Source organism: Tachyglossus aculeatus, chromosome 1, assembly GCF_015852505.1.
Source record: "Tachyglossus aculeatus isolate mTacAcu1 chromosome 1, mTacAcu1.pri, whole genome shotgun sequence".
NCBI lineage: Eukaryota > Metazoa > Chordata > Mammalia > Monotremata > Tachyglossidae > Tachyglossus > Tachyglossus aculeatus.
In genome coordinates, this window is record NC_052066.1 from 83,099,858 (window position 1) to 83,113,735 (window position 13,878).

General features: G+C 46.8%; 1 protein-coding gene across 1 annotated transcript; it reads left to right on the top strand.

Moving 5' to 3' along the window:
- Positions 1–376: 376 nt before the first annotated feature.
- LOC119928376 (transcription cofactor HES-6-like) lies at positions 377–2,844 on the top strand. The gene is made up of 4 exons (XM_038746578.1): positions 377–650; positions 1,856–1,942; positions 2,097–2,178; positions 2,332–2,844. Exons 1-4 carry the CDS (start codon positions 570–572, stop codon positions 2,751–2,753), a joined length of 672 nt encoding a protein of 223 aa, XP_038602506.1. The 5' UTR covers positions 377–569; the 3' UTR covers positions 2,754–2,844.
- Positions 2,845–13,878: the final 11,034 nt, after the last annotated feature.

A 13,878-nucleotide genomic window follows, 5' to 3' on the forward strand; every position in this document is an offset into this window, starting at 1 on the left:
ACATGCAAATGAGGCGCTATAAATGGGGCCGGCCCGGCGGCTCCCTGCCACGCTTCGACCAATAGGCTCGTTGACATGCAAATGAGGCGCTATAAACGGGGCCGGCCCGGCGGCTCCCTGCCACGCTTCGACCAATAGGCTCGTTGACATGCAAATGAGGCGCTATAAAGGGGGCCGGGCCGGCGGCTCCCTGCCACGCTTCGACCAATAGGCTCGTTGACATGCAAATGAGGCGCTATAAAGGGGGCCGGGCCGGCGGCTCCCTGCCACGCTTCGACCAATAGGCTCGTTGTTATGCAAATGAGGCGGTATAAAGAGGGGCTGCCCGGCGGCGCGCTGGGGGAGAGGCGGAGGGCCGGGGCGGAGGTCTGCGCGTGCGCAGTGGACGCAGTTGCAGCCACCAGCCCCGGGAGGCGTCTAGCACAGCCCCTCTCCTCCCTCCCTCCCTGTCGGGCTGCATCCTTGTCCCACCTCCATCCAGCCCTCTTTTCCGCCCCCTGCATTTCCCTGAACCGATTCGACTTCCCCCCGCCTTGGTCTCGTTTTTTGCTTCTGGAATAGCGCCTGCCATGGCTCCATCCTTCCGGCCCAGCAAAAACCGATCCGGCCGAGAAGACGAGGATTTTTGCGAGCCGAAGGGGGATCGGAAGGTGAAGGGGGTTGGGGGGACCCGCGAAGTGCAGCGAGCGGAGGGGCGGTGCCTGCACTGGACTTCATTCACTCAATCGTATTTATTGAGCGCTTACTGCGCTCAGTAAATTGCAACACGGGGCTTGCAATTCGGTGCTCGCCAGCGGGCCTACCAAACGAGGCTTTGCAAACCGGTGCACCGAAATGAGGCTCCTAAACGGGGGCTTTGCAAGTCGGGGCTCGTAAACGGGGGCTTTGCAAGCCGGGGCTCCTAAACGGGGGCTTTGCAAGCTGGAGCTCCTAAACGGGGGGCTTTGCAAGCCGGGGTTCCTAAACGGGGGCTTTGCAAGCCGGGGCTCCTAAACGGGCAAGCCGGGGCTCCTAAACGGGGGCTTTGCAAGCCGGAGCTCCTAAACGGGGGCTTTGCAAGCCGGGGCTCCTAAACGGGGGCTTTGCAAGCTGGAGCTCCTAAACGGGGGGCTTTGCAAGCCGGGGTTCCTAAACGGGGGGCTTTGCAAGCCGGGGCTCCTAAACGGGGGGCTTTGCAAGCCGGGGCTCCTAAACGGGGGGCTTTGCAAGCCGGGGCTCCTAAACGGGGGGCTTTGCAAGCCGGGGCTCCTAATCGGGGGTTTTGCAAACCGTGGCTCCTAAACGGGGGCGTTGCAAGCCGGGGCTCCTTAACGGTGGGCTTTGCAAGCCGGGGCTCCTAAAGGGGGCTATTTGCAAGCCGGGGCTCCTAAAGGGGGGGCTTTGCAAGCCGGGGCTCCTAAAGGGGGGGCTTTGCAAGCCGGGGCTCCTAAACGGGGGCTTTGCAAGCCGGGGCTCCTTAACGGGGGCTTTGCAAGCCGGGGCTGCTAAACGGGGGCTTTGCAAGCCGGGGCTGCTAAACGGGGGCTTTGGAAGCCGGGGCTCCTAAAGAGGGCTATTTGCAAGCCGGGGCTCCTAAAGGGGGGGCGGGGGGCTTTGCAAGCCGGGGCTCCTAAAGGGGGGGGGCTTTGCAAGCTGGGGCTCCTAAAGGGGGGGGGCTTTGCAAGCCGGGGCTCCTAAGCGGGGGGCTTTGCAAGCGGGGCTCGCAAACGACGTTTTGCAAACCAGTTTTCGCCAGCGGGCCTTCCAAACGGGGCTTTGCAACCCGGCTCATACAATCGGGGGTTGCAACCCGGTGGTTGCAAACGGGGCCCGCCGCATCGTACACTTACGCTCCTTCGTCTTTCTCCGTTCGCAGGCGAGGAAGCCTCTGGTGGAGAAAAAGCGGCGGGCCCGGATCAACGAGAGCCTGCAAGAGTTGAGGCTTATCCTCGCCGACGCCGAGGTACCTTAATCCCCGGGCTGGAGGAGGAGAAAGAGTTGGGGAGGGGGTTGAGTTAGGGCCCGGCTCAGCCTCAGGCCCGCCTTGGCCCGGGAGGGGAGGCCACCGACCTGCCCGGCTCAGCGAGGCCTTGTCTTTATTTCCTGCCCTGTACCAGTTTCAGACGAAGATGGAGAACGCAGAAGTGCTGGAGCTAACGGTGAAACGGGTGCAGGGCATTTTGCAGAACCGGTCTCTAGGTGAGTGGTGGACCGCTTCGTCCCCGTGGGGTCGAGGGCCGGGCCTGGAGGCTGGGAGGGATTGGAAGTTGGGAGGCTGGAGGGTTTGGAGATTTGGAGGTTGGGAGGCGAGGCCCACCCTGACCTCCATCCCTGGGGGTGCTGCCATTGCAGAGACGGACAAGCTGCACCGCGAGGCCAGCGAGCGCTTCGCCGCCGGTTACATCCAGTGCATGCACGAAGTGCACACTTTCGTCTCCAGCTGCCCGGGCATCGACGCCACCATCGCGGCCGAGCTGCTCAACCACCTCTTGGAGTCCATGCCCCTCAACGAAGGCGGTTTCCAGGACCTGCTCGTGGACGCGCTGTCGGACCCGGCGGGCATCTGCTCGCCGGCCGGCCTGGCCCCCGCCGCCCTGAGCCAGCTGGCCGGGCCCTTGGCCCCGTCCCCGGCCCCCAGCGAGGAGGTGGGCTCCGATCCCGAAGACCCCGACGGCGAGCTCAGCCCCATCTCCCCGGACGGGCTGGACCCTACTTCCCGGACACACAACCTGCCCAACGCCAGCCTTTCCAAATCCATGTGGAGGCCCTGGTAGTGGACACTGCACTGGCCGAGGCAACCGTCACCTACCTACCCACCCACCTACCTACCTAACACGACAGGCTGGACCACTGACTGGCCTTGGACCAGGACCCAGAGAGAGTGCATTGCTGTGTGTGCGTGCGTCCGTGTGTGTGTGTAGCTGTATTTCAGAACTACGTCGTAGAAGGCACTGATTTACTGTCAGAGCTTGACAGGATAATAGTTAAACGGATATTAACGTTTCGTGGCATCTATTTCTTTATTTTTCCCTTTGCCTTTCTGGCTCTGTAGAATTGGGGGTTTTACAATTGCCCTGTCCCGTGGAGGAGCGAAGAGGCAGGAGAGTTGATGATGTAGCAGAGCTTTTCTGACAACGATCCAGGAGTCATTTGGCAACCCTGCCCGCTACAGTCTACCTACCTTTTCCCCTCCGGAGTGAGGGGAAGCGATGGTGCCCACCGACCGACCGTGGGGATCGCCAGCGCACAACTTTAAACAAGCCCAAGTGTCCTAGTGACAGCATGAAAGATCTCTGAAAGGGATTGGTCGGGAGAGGCATTTGTTATTTAGAAACCTAGGCTTTCCTACCTTCAGTGAAGGAAGAATAAATTAGGGATTGGGTGGGATGTAGAGGGACGTTGGTGGCTGGGTGCCTTTAGAAAACAAGTGTCTTATGCACAGTTTGCTTTTAGCACGTTTGAGTTTATGTATATTAGGGTGTCAAATGTTTTATTTTTTATGTTTAATAAAAATCCAATTCACAATTGCATGTATTTTGGGGTATGATTATACTTCTGAGCCCACGTTTTTATAAGTCATTTGGTGTTAGCTATTCATCAGTCTGTGTCTGCGGGGAAGCAACAATGGCAGTGAAGCACTTATTCTTGTACCTACTGTTGTTGATCCATTGGCTTTGAGAGTGTGTATGTGTGTTTTGTGTGTAACTAACCCAGAAGATTAGCGTATTAAAATAAACAATATGGTGACAGACCAATTATGAGACAGCATAATGTATTAGGCCTTGTTTTGAATACTAAGGCCCAGAGATCTGTAAACCAAGTTCAACATTTGCAAACTTTCTAAAAAAGGCAAAATAAAACACTTTTGTGAAGTTTCAAATCTCATAGGCATGAAGACATTAATATTCTCAGACTCACATTGCAGCTGTGTCCAAGGCAAAAGTGGGGAAGTGCAGAATGATGGAGAACTGAATTGAAGCCTTTTCTACATGTGAAGTTTTAAAAATTTTACCGTCTTAAAATAAGGACCTCTTTGGCTCGAGACCTTTCCCTCGTGCTGTCAGTGAGAAACGATTAGAACTTAGCAGAGGCAGGGAAATGATTTAGAGGAGGGAAATTAAATGTCCCATTCCCTTTTTGTCAGTGAGACCTACAATGGAAAATCCCTGATTTGTTAGCCTTTTGATTTAAACCTCTTTTGTAATGCTCTGATGGAGGGCCTTTCCTCCCTCCTCACTGTTGGCTTTAAACAGATGTCTGTGTTCAGGTTGTGCTAAATTCTCACCTTCCTCTTAAGTGGAAGGGAGAAAAACCTAAAAATAGGTGACAGGTTTGCCTGTAAGACCTCTTTACTTTTAGGGAGGGAGGTGAACGGTTTGGTACGTAAATTAAGCCGGGGCACTCAGAGAGGACACTGCTTCCCCACTTAATTTAGACCACGACTAGATGGAAAAAAATAACTGCCCACTACTTTAACAGTACTATTTCAGAATAGATCTTTTTTTTAAAAAAAAAGTTTTCCTCTGTAATGAAGAAAGTCTAATGGGGGAGATAAAATTGGTCTTTGTGATGAGCTGATGTTCAGCTGGTGCAATGTTCTAAGACCCAGAATTAGAGAAGCAGCGTGGAAAGAGCATGGGCTGTGGACTCAGAGGTCATGGGTTCAAATCCCGACTCCACCAATTGTCAGCTGTGTGACTTTGGGCAAGTCACTTCTCTGTGCCTGTTACCTCATCTGTTAAATGGGGATAAAAAGTGAGCCCTACGTGGGACAACCTGATCACCTTGTAACCTCCCCAGCGCTTAGAACAGTGTTTGGCACATAGTGAGTGCTTAATAAATGCCATCATCATTATTATTATTACCTCATCCACTTATGAAATTATATAGGTAGGCAACCCAGGGGATTATTTGTTCTGCTACCCAAACCCTTCAGAAAACAGGACTGTGCCTTAGGGCAGTGAGTCATGAGAAGATTAGGGATGGGGGCTTCAACCTGGCCATCTTCCTCTCCCTTCCCCTGCACCACTTTATCGTGTTATTCGGTAGCAATGTTCAATATTTCTGGAATCGAATGCCTGCCTGTGGTCATCTTTCAAGAGGGAGCCATCCTCACAGAAAATTTTAGAAAATTTGACTTCTGGTGGTACTAGCATTAGAAGAGCTGAAAGGAAGAATAAAATACAGAGCTAGCTCTTCCCTAACCTTCCTATCTGTTGTCCACTAAAGAACAGATTACATGTTTCAGATCTTAGATTTTTTTTTCCTGAAACCAGGGACGTTTTGGGCCCCAAACTCATAATGGGCATTACCTGGATGAAGTTGAGACTCAGAATTTTGTATGGTGAGTACAGGATTGCTACATTGGAAAATATAGGCTGAACTCCCTGGCTGACTGCCAATGCTTACCGGTCTCCAATCTGGTGGTAACTTGGGAAAAAGAATGGTCATCCCAATTCTGGAGCACCAGGGAAACTACCTGGCTACAGGGAAAGGCACCATGACTTCATTTATATGAGATAAAAGAGACTCCTAGTTAGAGCTCTTCTATCACTTCTCTGGAAGCAAAGTGTCATTTTCCACACCTTATTCTTTGGAGAAGAGGCCAAGAGTCAACATCAAAAAGTGGCAGGTTTGGCGATACAGCAAAGTGCGTGAGGTGAGGGCCACACAAGTTAACCTCCTTCCCTTCATGTCTGACTAAAATGACAGCGCAAATTTTGGTGGGGCAGATATGTTCCTTGATTTCCTCTGAAGAGAAAACGGTAGGCTCTTAATTGTGGTACTTGTTAAGCACTTACTATGTACCAGGCACTGTACTAAGCGCTGGGGGTGGATGCAAGAAAATCGGGTTGAACACAGTCCCTGTCCCACGTGGGGCTCACAGTCTCAATCCCCATTTTACAGATGAGGTAACTGAGGCCCAGAGAAGCAAAGTGACTTGTCCAAGGCCTCAGAACAGACAAGTGGTAGAGGTGGGATTAGAACCCACGACCTTCTGGCTCCCAGGCTTGTACTTTTCTCCTCTAGACTGTCAGCTTATGGGCAGGGAATGAGTCTGCCAACTCTGTTGTACTCTCAAGTGCTGTGTACAGTGCTGTGCACATAGTAAGCACTCAAATACCATTGATGATGATCTCTATAGGACACCTTTCTGTATTGAACTTAATTAGATTATTTTTCTTATTCTAACTTCTCTAGTGCCTAGTGCAGTGCATCAGACTAAGTGGGTGCTCTTTAAATGCTGCTGCTGCTACCACTATTTATACAATGATCACTAAAAAAAGTTCTCTTGAATAAAATGGAAATAGATAAAAGTGATTGTGAAGTATGTACCCATGCTGTCTATACTTTTAAAATAAAAACTTGGCTTTTTTTGATGAAACAACGAAAGTGAACTGTTTAGACTTTTAGACTGTGAGCCCACTGTTGGGTAGGGACTGTATATGTTGCCAACTTGTACTTCCCAAGCGATTAGTACAGTGTTCTGCACACAGTAAGCGCTCAATAAATACGACTGATTGATTGATTTAGGAAAGACACTGCAAAGTTGATAAGGTTTAGCGATTGTATATGTGTTCGGGGACACACACTCACACACAGATAATATCTCTCTCAATCTTCCTTTCCCTCTCCCTCCCCGGTTTTCTTGTCGTCTCTCCTCCCCAAACTTCTTCTCTTCCTTCTTCCTCTCAAACTGTAAATCGGCTATTAGAAGCAGGAAAACCTGAAAGGCGAATCAAATGGGAAGACAGAGGAGAGAGGAAAAAGCTTAGAAATAATTGTCAGAAAGTTTTTTTTTTAAATCCACAAATTAGGTTCACGGAAAGTTTACATCCTCTGATTAGGTGTCACTAGATTTTGGCCATTTGCATTTCTGTACCTAAGGGAAAAGGTGTTGGTTCTGACACCTAACTGAGAAAGGCAGGAAGAGGTGAGCATTTCAAGGGGAAAAGGGAATGTTTTCATCAAAACTGTTGAAAACCAGTGTAGCTCTTTTCAAGTCACTGAAGAATTAGCCTTTATTCTTTCCCACTCCAAAGTAGTATAAACACAGTATCTGATCTAGCACTGTAATGCATTGTAAAAGAAAATAGCATCTATCAAAAAGAGGAACTCTTGTTTGATATGCAGTTGAGGCTCATATAATGAACAGCTTTCCTTTCCTCCTAGAAGTAGTATATGTCAGTGAGTCACACCTGTTGCAGGGAAATATGACTTCTTTTCAAAGGGAAGTGTTGGAACAGACTGGAAATTCAAATGTCCTCAGAGCACATTCTCATTTGGATAGAAGTGGACTGACAGCACATATTTTACAAGTTCATTAAATCAAATGTCATCAAATGAATTGTTCTTAAGGCTAACATACCTCACCATTTTACCAACCTGTTTCCTCCTCTCCCCCACAGAGATTTGAAAGGTTGGGTTAAACACTTATAGGTCTTCTTTCTCGGAATGAAAGCCTCTTTGTTTTCTTTCTTCCTCTGGAAAAAACGACTTATGAATTATCTGTTTCAGCCATCTAGAATTGGCAAGAAATCCAACAAAACAAACCTACGTGGGTTTAAGGGAGGGAAACGTTGGAGTGGGATGTCTTCTGTTTTACCCCAAAGTAATGAGGAAAGAGTTAGCGTGAAAAGAAAAGAGCTATGAACAGGCACATGTGTCTCTTTAAATGAAGGTCATCCCTCTCTTCACAATCCAACCCCAACACCCCACACCCACCCCCCGCTCCCACCAAAGAAAAAAACTTCTGAGAGTTTCAAATGCAGATACAGTGAAACAAAAACTCCTTGCATTTGACGTAAAGCCCTAGATTTTCTACCATCCTCATTCAGACGTCTATTCTGGGCCCACAGAGTTAGCCACTATTTCTAATGCCCCTACTGTAAAGGAGGAGCCTGCAATTTCCATCTGGAGTGAGAGGTTTATATTTAAGATTTTTAAAATTCAGCTTAAGCAATATTTCTTAGCTTTTCCAACAGCTGCAACTGGCAGATCGGATTACTGCAGTTTTGTCTATTCCCAGAATTCCCAGATTGTCACATAGGAGTTGAGGTTGCGTCTGCCCCAACCGGATTGCTGTGAGGCTAGAGCCCATGAGGCTAGAGCCCTTGAGGCTGCCAGCTCATGGGACTCTAAGCCTAAATGGGCCTCCTTGGTAGCTGAGGGTACAGGTGCAGAACCTCAAAACCCCAAAAACAATGAGAAGAATTTCTGAGATCCTTAGGTATGGAATACCCTCTTCCTCCATATCCCACACACTACTGCTCTCCCTACCTCCAAAGCCTTGCTAAAAACACATCACCTCGGGTATGTGGCAGGGAATGTATCTAATAGCTCTGTTGTATTGTACTCTCCCAAGGGCTTAGTACAGAGCTCTGCACACGGTAAGAGCTCCATAGATACAATTGATTGATTGATTTCTGAGGCTGTCATTCATTCATTCAATCGTATTTATTGAGCGCTTACTGTGTGCAGAGCACTGTACTAAGCACTTGGGAAGTACAAGTTTCCAACATATAGAGACGGTCCCTACCCAACAGCGGGCTCACAGTCCATACTATACCCTCACTTCCCCTATTTGCTCCCTCTTCTGCATGGCCAATGCACTCAAATCTGTACTCCTTAAGCACTTGATATTATTCATCCCAACCCCCAGACCCACAGCACTTACCCCCTACCCTTACACTCTCCCATTTGCCTTAACTGTAATTTATTTAAATGTCTGCTTCCTCCTGTAGGGAGGAAGCTACTTGAGGTCAGGGATTATGTTGAATGACTCTGTCATACTGAACCCACCCAAACACTTAATACAGTGATCTGTGTACATTAAGCACTCAAATATCAAACAATCAATGGTATTTATTGAGCACTTACTATGTGCAGAGCACTGTCCTAAGCACTTGGGTGAGTACAATAGAGTTGGCACAATACAGTGATCTGTGTACATTAAGCACTCAAATATCAAACAATCAATGGTATTTATTAAGCACTTACTATGTGCAGAGCACTGTCCTAAGCACTAGGGTGAGTACAATAGTTGGCAGACATATTTCCTGCCCACAATGAGTTTACAGTCTAGACAACAAGCTTTCAGTCTAGTAAATGAATGAGTGACTGAATAAATGAGTGAACAAATGAACTAGTGAATGGAAGAACGAGTGAATAAATGAATGAATGAATGAATGAATGATCGGGCAAGTGAGTGAATGAATGAGTATGAGTGCATGAAAGAATAAGCGGAAGAATGAATTATAATAACAACAACAATGAATAACTATAGTATTTGTTAAGCACTTCCTGGGTGCTGGGCTCTGTACTAAGCACTGGGGTGGATACAAGATCATCGGATTAGATAAAATCCCTTTCCCATTTAGAGCTCACAGTTTCAATCCTCATTTTACAGATGAAGGAACTGAGGCCCAAAGAAGTGAAGTGACTTACCCAAGGTCACACAGCAGACAAGTGCCAGAGCCGGGATTAGAGCCCATGACCTTCTAACTCCCAGGTGCGTGCTCTAACCACTAGGTCACGTACGAATGAATGAACGAACGAATGGATGAACAAATAAACAAATGGAATCTCAGTCATATAGGAGAGGCATGATTTTTGGTCAGTCCACAAAGATCTGCCCTGGAATCTAGGTTTAGCTGGAAAGAAATAGTCTCTCCCGTAACAAGGACCACCTCTTTCCAAAAAAATATTAATAGAGCCACTTAATGGGCACCCGATACTATTCCAACTTTGTGAGCCCCATGCGGGCCAGAGACTGTGACCAACTTGGTTATCCTGTGTTTACCTCAGTGCTTGATACAGTGTTTGGCACATAGTAAGCACTTCACAAATTACATCATTATTATTCTGTGAAAATACTGAGTAAGGGGTTGGTGCTGCCTTGTTTTGTGGATTTCAGAGTTCAAACAGAATCAAAAGAAGAGATCTCCTGCCTTCTCTCAAAATCCATCACCTCCACCTGCTCATCCAAAACCATTCCTTCTCACCTTATCAAAACACTTGTCCCCCTCCTTTGTTCCCTCCTTAGCAGCCATCTTCAACTATTTGCTCTCCACTGGCTTCTTTTCCACTGTTTTCAAACATGTTCACATCTCCTCTATCCTAAAAAAAAACCCTCTCTTGACTCCACGTCTCCTCTCAGTTATCACCCCATCTCCCTCCTACCGTTACTCACCAAACTTCTGGCTTCTGTCCCCTTCACTCCACAGACACCGCCCTCTCAAAGGCCACAGGTGATTTTCTTCTAGCCAAATCCAAATGGCTCCTAATTCTCCTCATCCTCCCAGCTGCTTTAGACACCATCGACCACCTCTTTCTCCTGGAAACATGGCCTAACCTCGGCTTCACTGACACTGTCCTCTCCTGGTTCTCCTATCTCTTTGGCTGCTCATTCTCAGTCTCTCTTGCAGACTCCTACCCTCTAAGCGAGAGAGTCCCTCAGGGCTCAGTTCTGGGTCCCCTTCTATTCTTCATCTATACCTGCTCCTTTGGAGAACTCATTCACTCACATGGCTTCAATTACCACCTCCATGAGGATGATTCCCAAATCAACATCTCCAGCTCTGATCTCTCTTCCTCTCTGCAGTCTCTCATTTCTTCTTGCCTTTGAGACATCTCTACTTGGATTTCTGGCCATCACCTACCACATGTCCAAAATAGAAGTCTTTATCTTCCCACCCAAACCTTGTCCTCCCCTTGATTTTTCCCATCACTGTAGACAACACCACCATTCTTCCTGTCTCACAAGCCTGTAAACTTGGTGTTATTCTTGACTCCTCTCTCTCATTCAACCCACATATTCAATCTATCAGTTAATCCTGTCAGTTCAACTTTCACATCTTAAAAATCCTCCCCATACTCCTCTCCATCCAAACCGCTACCATCTTCATCCAAGCATTTACCCTATCCCTCCTTGATTACTGCATCAGCCTCCTTGCTGACCTCCTTGTATCCTGTCTCTCCCCTCTCCAATCCATACTTCACTTTGCTATAAATACATCCGGTCCATGTTTCTCCATTCCTCAAGAACCTCCAGTGGTGGCCCATCCACCTCCACATCAAACAAAAACTCCTCACCAGCTGCTTTAAAGCACTCAATCACCTTAACCCCTCCTACCTCACTTTGCTACTCTCTTACTATAACTCAGCCCATACAAATCACTTCTCTAATTCCAACCTACTCACTGTACCTTAATCTCACTTTTCTTACTGCCAATCCTGCCTCTGGTTTTGTTCTCCCTCCCTCTTCATATTTGACAGACAATTACTCTCCCCACCTCCAAAGCTTTACTGAAGGCACATCTCCTCCAAGAGGCCTTGCCTGACTAAGCCCTAATTTCTTCTTCTCCAACTCCTTTCTGTGTCACCCTCATTTGCTCCCTTGATTAGCCCCCCTGCACCCTCACATCACTTATGTACATATCCATGTACATATCTCTGTACTTACATGTAGAGAGAAGCAGCATGGTTCAGTGGAAAGAGCACAGGCTTTGGAGTCAGAGGTCATGGGTTCAAACCCCAACTCCACCACTTGTCAGCTGTGTGACTTTGGGAAAGTCACTTAACTTCTCTGGGTCTCAGTTACCTCATCTGTAAAATGGGGATTAAGGCTGTGAACCCCCATGGGACAACCTGATCACCTTGAAACCTCCCCAGTGCTTAGAACAGTGCTTTGCACATAGTAAGCCCTTAACAAATGCCATTATTATTATTATATCCATAATATATTTATTTATACTAATGTCTGTCTGCCTTTCTAAATTGTAAGTTTGTCGTGGACAGGTTATATGTCTGTTATATTGTTATTTTTACTCTCCTGAGCCCTTAGTACAGTCCTCTGAACACAGTAAGTGCTCAATTATTACAATTGATTACTTGATTGATTGATTGATTAAAATACATGGACAGACAACACTGACATCTTCCTTATGTCCACCAGGGATAGGAAGGATCATATAGCTAGAAAGAGATTAAGCTGGCCAAACTGGGACCTAACAGAGATCTGAAGGGCAAATGAACAAATTAAATATGTGGAAAATGGGTCTCATATCTAAGAAGGAACGTAAGGAAAGCATGATTATGGAGGGATAAGATTCAAAAAGCTAAAAAAAGAAAGGCAATGAAACATGCAAAGGGACATAAAAATGTAACCATTATATAAACAAAAAAAAAAGGATCAAGAAAAACCTGGCAACAAATGGGTAATTTTTTAAAGGTAGAAGCTTCTAATGGTGCTTTCTTCTCTGTTTGTACCATTCATTTAATTGTATTTATTGAGTGCTTACTGTGTTCAGAGCACAGCTGCCATGTGATAACCAAAGGAAGTGCCTTGTGATGGCAGGGTGGAAAACCAAACTAGAAAAATAATTTAAAGGACAAATTTCCATCTTCCTGGAAGTATAAACCAAACTCTCAGAAACAGCACTTTCCTCTTCTGAGAGAGGATGTTCATATGTGGACTGTATGCCATCCCATCTGGAGTTGATAAAATTGAAAAGTTGAAAGATGTTAAGCCTATAAATAGTGATCTCTTCTCTCCTGCTTTGCTTTGAGAAACTGGGTCTGTGATATTAATGGCAGGAGGGTGAGAAGAAGGCAGAAGAAGGCAGGGTTTAGCTCAGGCAGGAGTCCAAGGGGATGATTACTAAGCGAGCTCTGTTTCTATACCATTCATTCATTCATTCAATCAATCATATTTATTGAACGCTTACTGTGTGCAGAGCACTGTACTAAGCGCTTGGAAAGAACAAGTTGGCAACATATAGAGACTGTCCCTACCCAACAGCGGGCTCACAGTCTAGAAAGGGGAGACACGCAACAAAACAAAACAGGTGTCAGGTGGTCAGAACAAGTAGAAATAAAGCTAGAAATAAAGCATGACTCCGTACTCTGAGCCTCAGTTCCCTCATCTGTAAAATGGGGATTAAGACTGTGAGCCCCGTGTGGGACAACCTGATCACCTTGTATCCCCCCAGCGCTTAGAACAGTGCTTTGCACATAGTAAGTGCTTAACAAATGCCATTATTATTATTATTATCATTATTAATTTGTTCTTCCACTGTTTATAATTTGAATTCCTTTCTGCAGACCTCAAGGGGTGCCTTACAGTAAGCTCTCTGTGGGCAGAGAATGTGTCTGTTTATTGTTACATGGTCGTCTCCCAAGTTCTTAATACAATGCTCTGCGCACAGTAAGCTCTCAATAAATATGACTGAATGAATTAGAAGCTAAGGGTCTGTGTGGAAGAGACTCAACAATCTGGGGCACCCCTTCATTTATTTATGTCTGACTCCCTTATTAGAGTGTAAGCTCCTTATGGGCAGGGAACGTGTCACTTCTTTATTCTACATCAATCAATCAATCTATCATATTCATTGAGCACTTACTAGTGTGAGCACTATACTAAGCACTTGGGAGAGCACAATATGACAGAATTGTTAGACACAGTCCCTGCCAACAGCAAGTTTACAGTCTAGTTGGGGGAGACAGGCATTAATATGAATAAATAATTTCTAATAGATAATTTAAAGATATGTACATAAGTGCTACTGGGTTGGCGTGAATGTCAAATGTCCAAAGGTCGCAGATTGAAGTGCATAGATGACACAGAAGGGAGAGCGAGCTGGAGAAAGGAGGGCTTAATCAGGGAAGACCTCTTGGAGGAGGTGACCTTTGTAATGCTTTGAAGATGGTGAGAGTGGTGGTCTGCCAAATCTGGAGTCGGAGGGAGTTCATCATCATCATCATCAATCGTATTTATTGAGCGCTTACTATGTGCAGAGCACTGTACTAAGCACTTGGGAAGTACAAATTGGCAACATAATTGGGAGTTCCAGGATAGGGGGACAATATGGGAAAAGGGTCAGCGGCGAGATAGAAAAG

Bases quoted from the DNA above. Each gene is read 5' to 3' on its own strand.
- LOC119928376 (XM_038746578.1), top strand. From the start codon at position 570: ATGGCTCCATCCTTCCGGCCCAGCAAAAACCGATCCGGCCGAGAAGAC. The intron at 651-1,855 runs GTGAAGGGGGTT...CTCCGTTCGCAG, and splicing joins AGCCGAAGGGGGATCGGAAG to GCGAGGAAGCCTCTGGTGGA. The intron at 2,179-2,331 runs GTGAGTGGTGGA...CTGCCATTGCAG, and splicing joins TTTGCAGAACCGGTCTCTAG to AGACGGACAAGCTGCACCGC.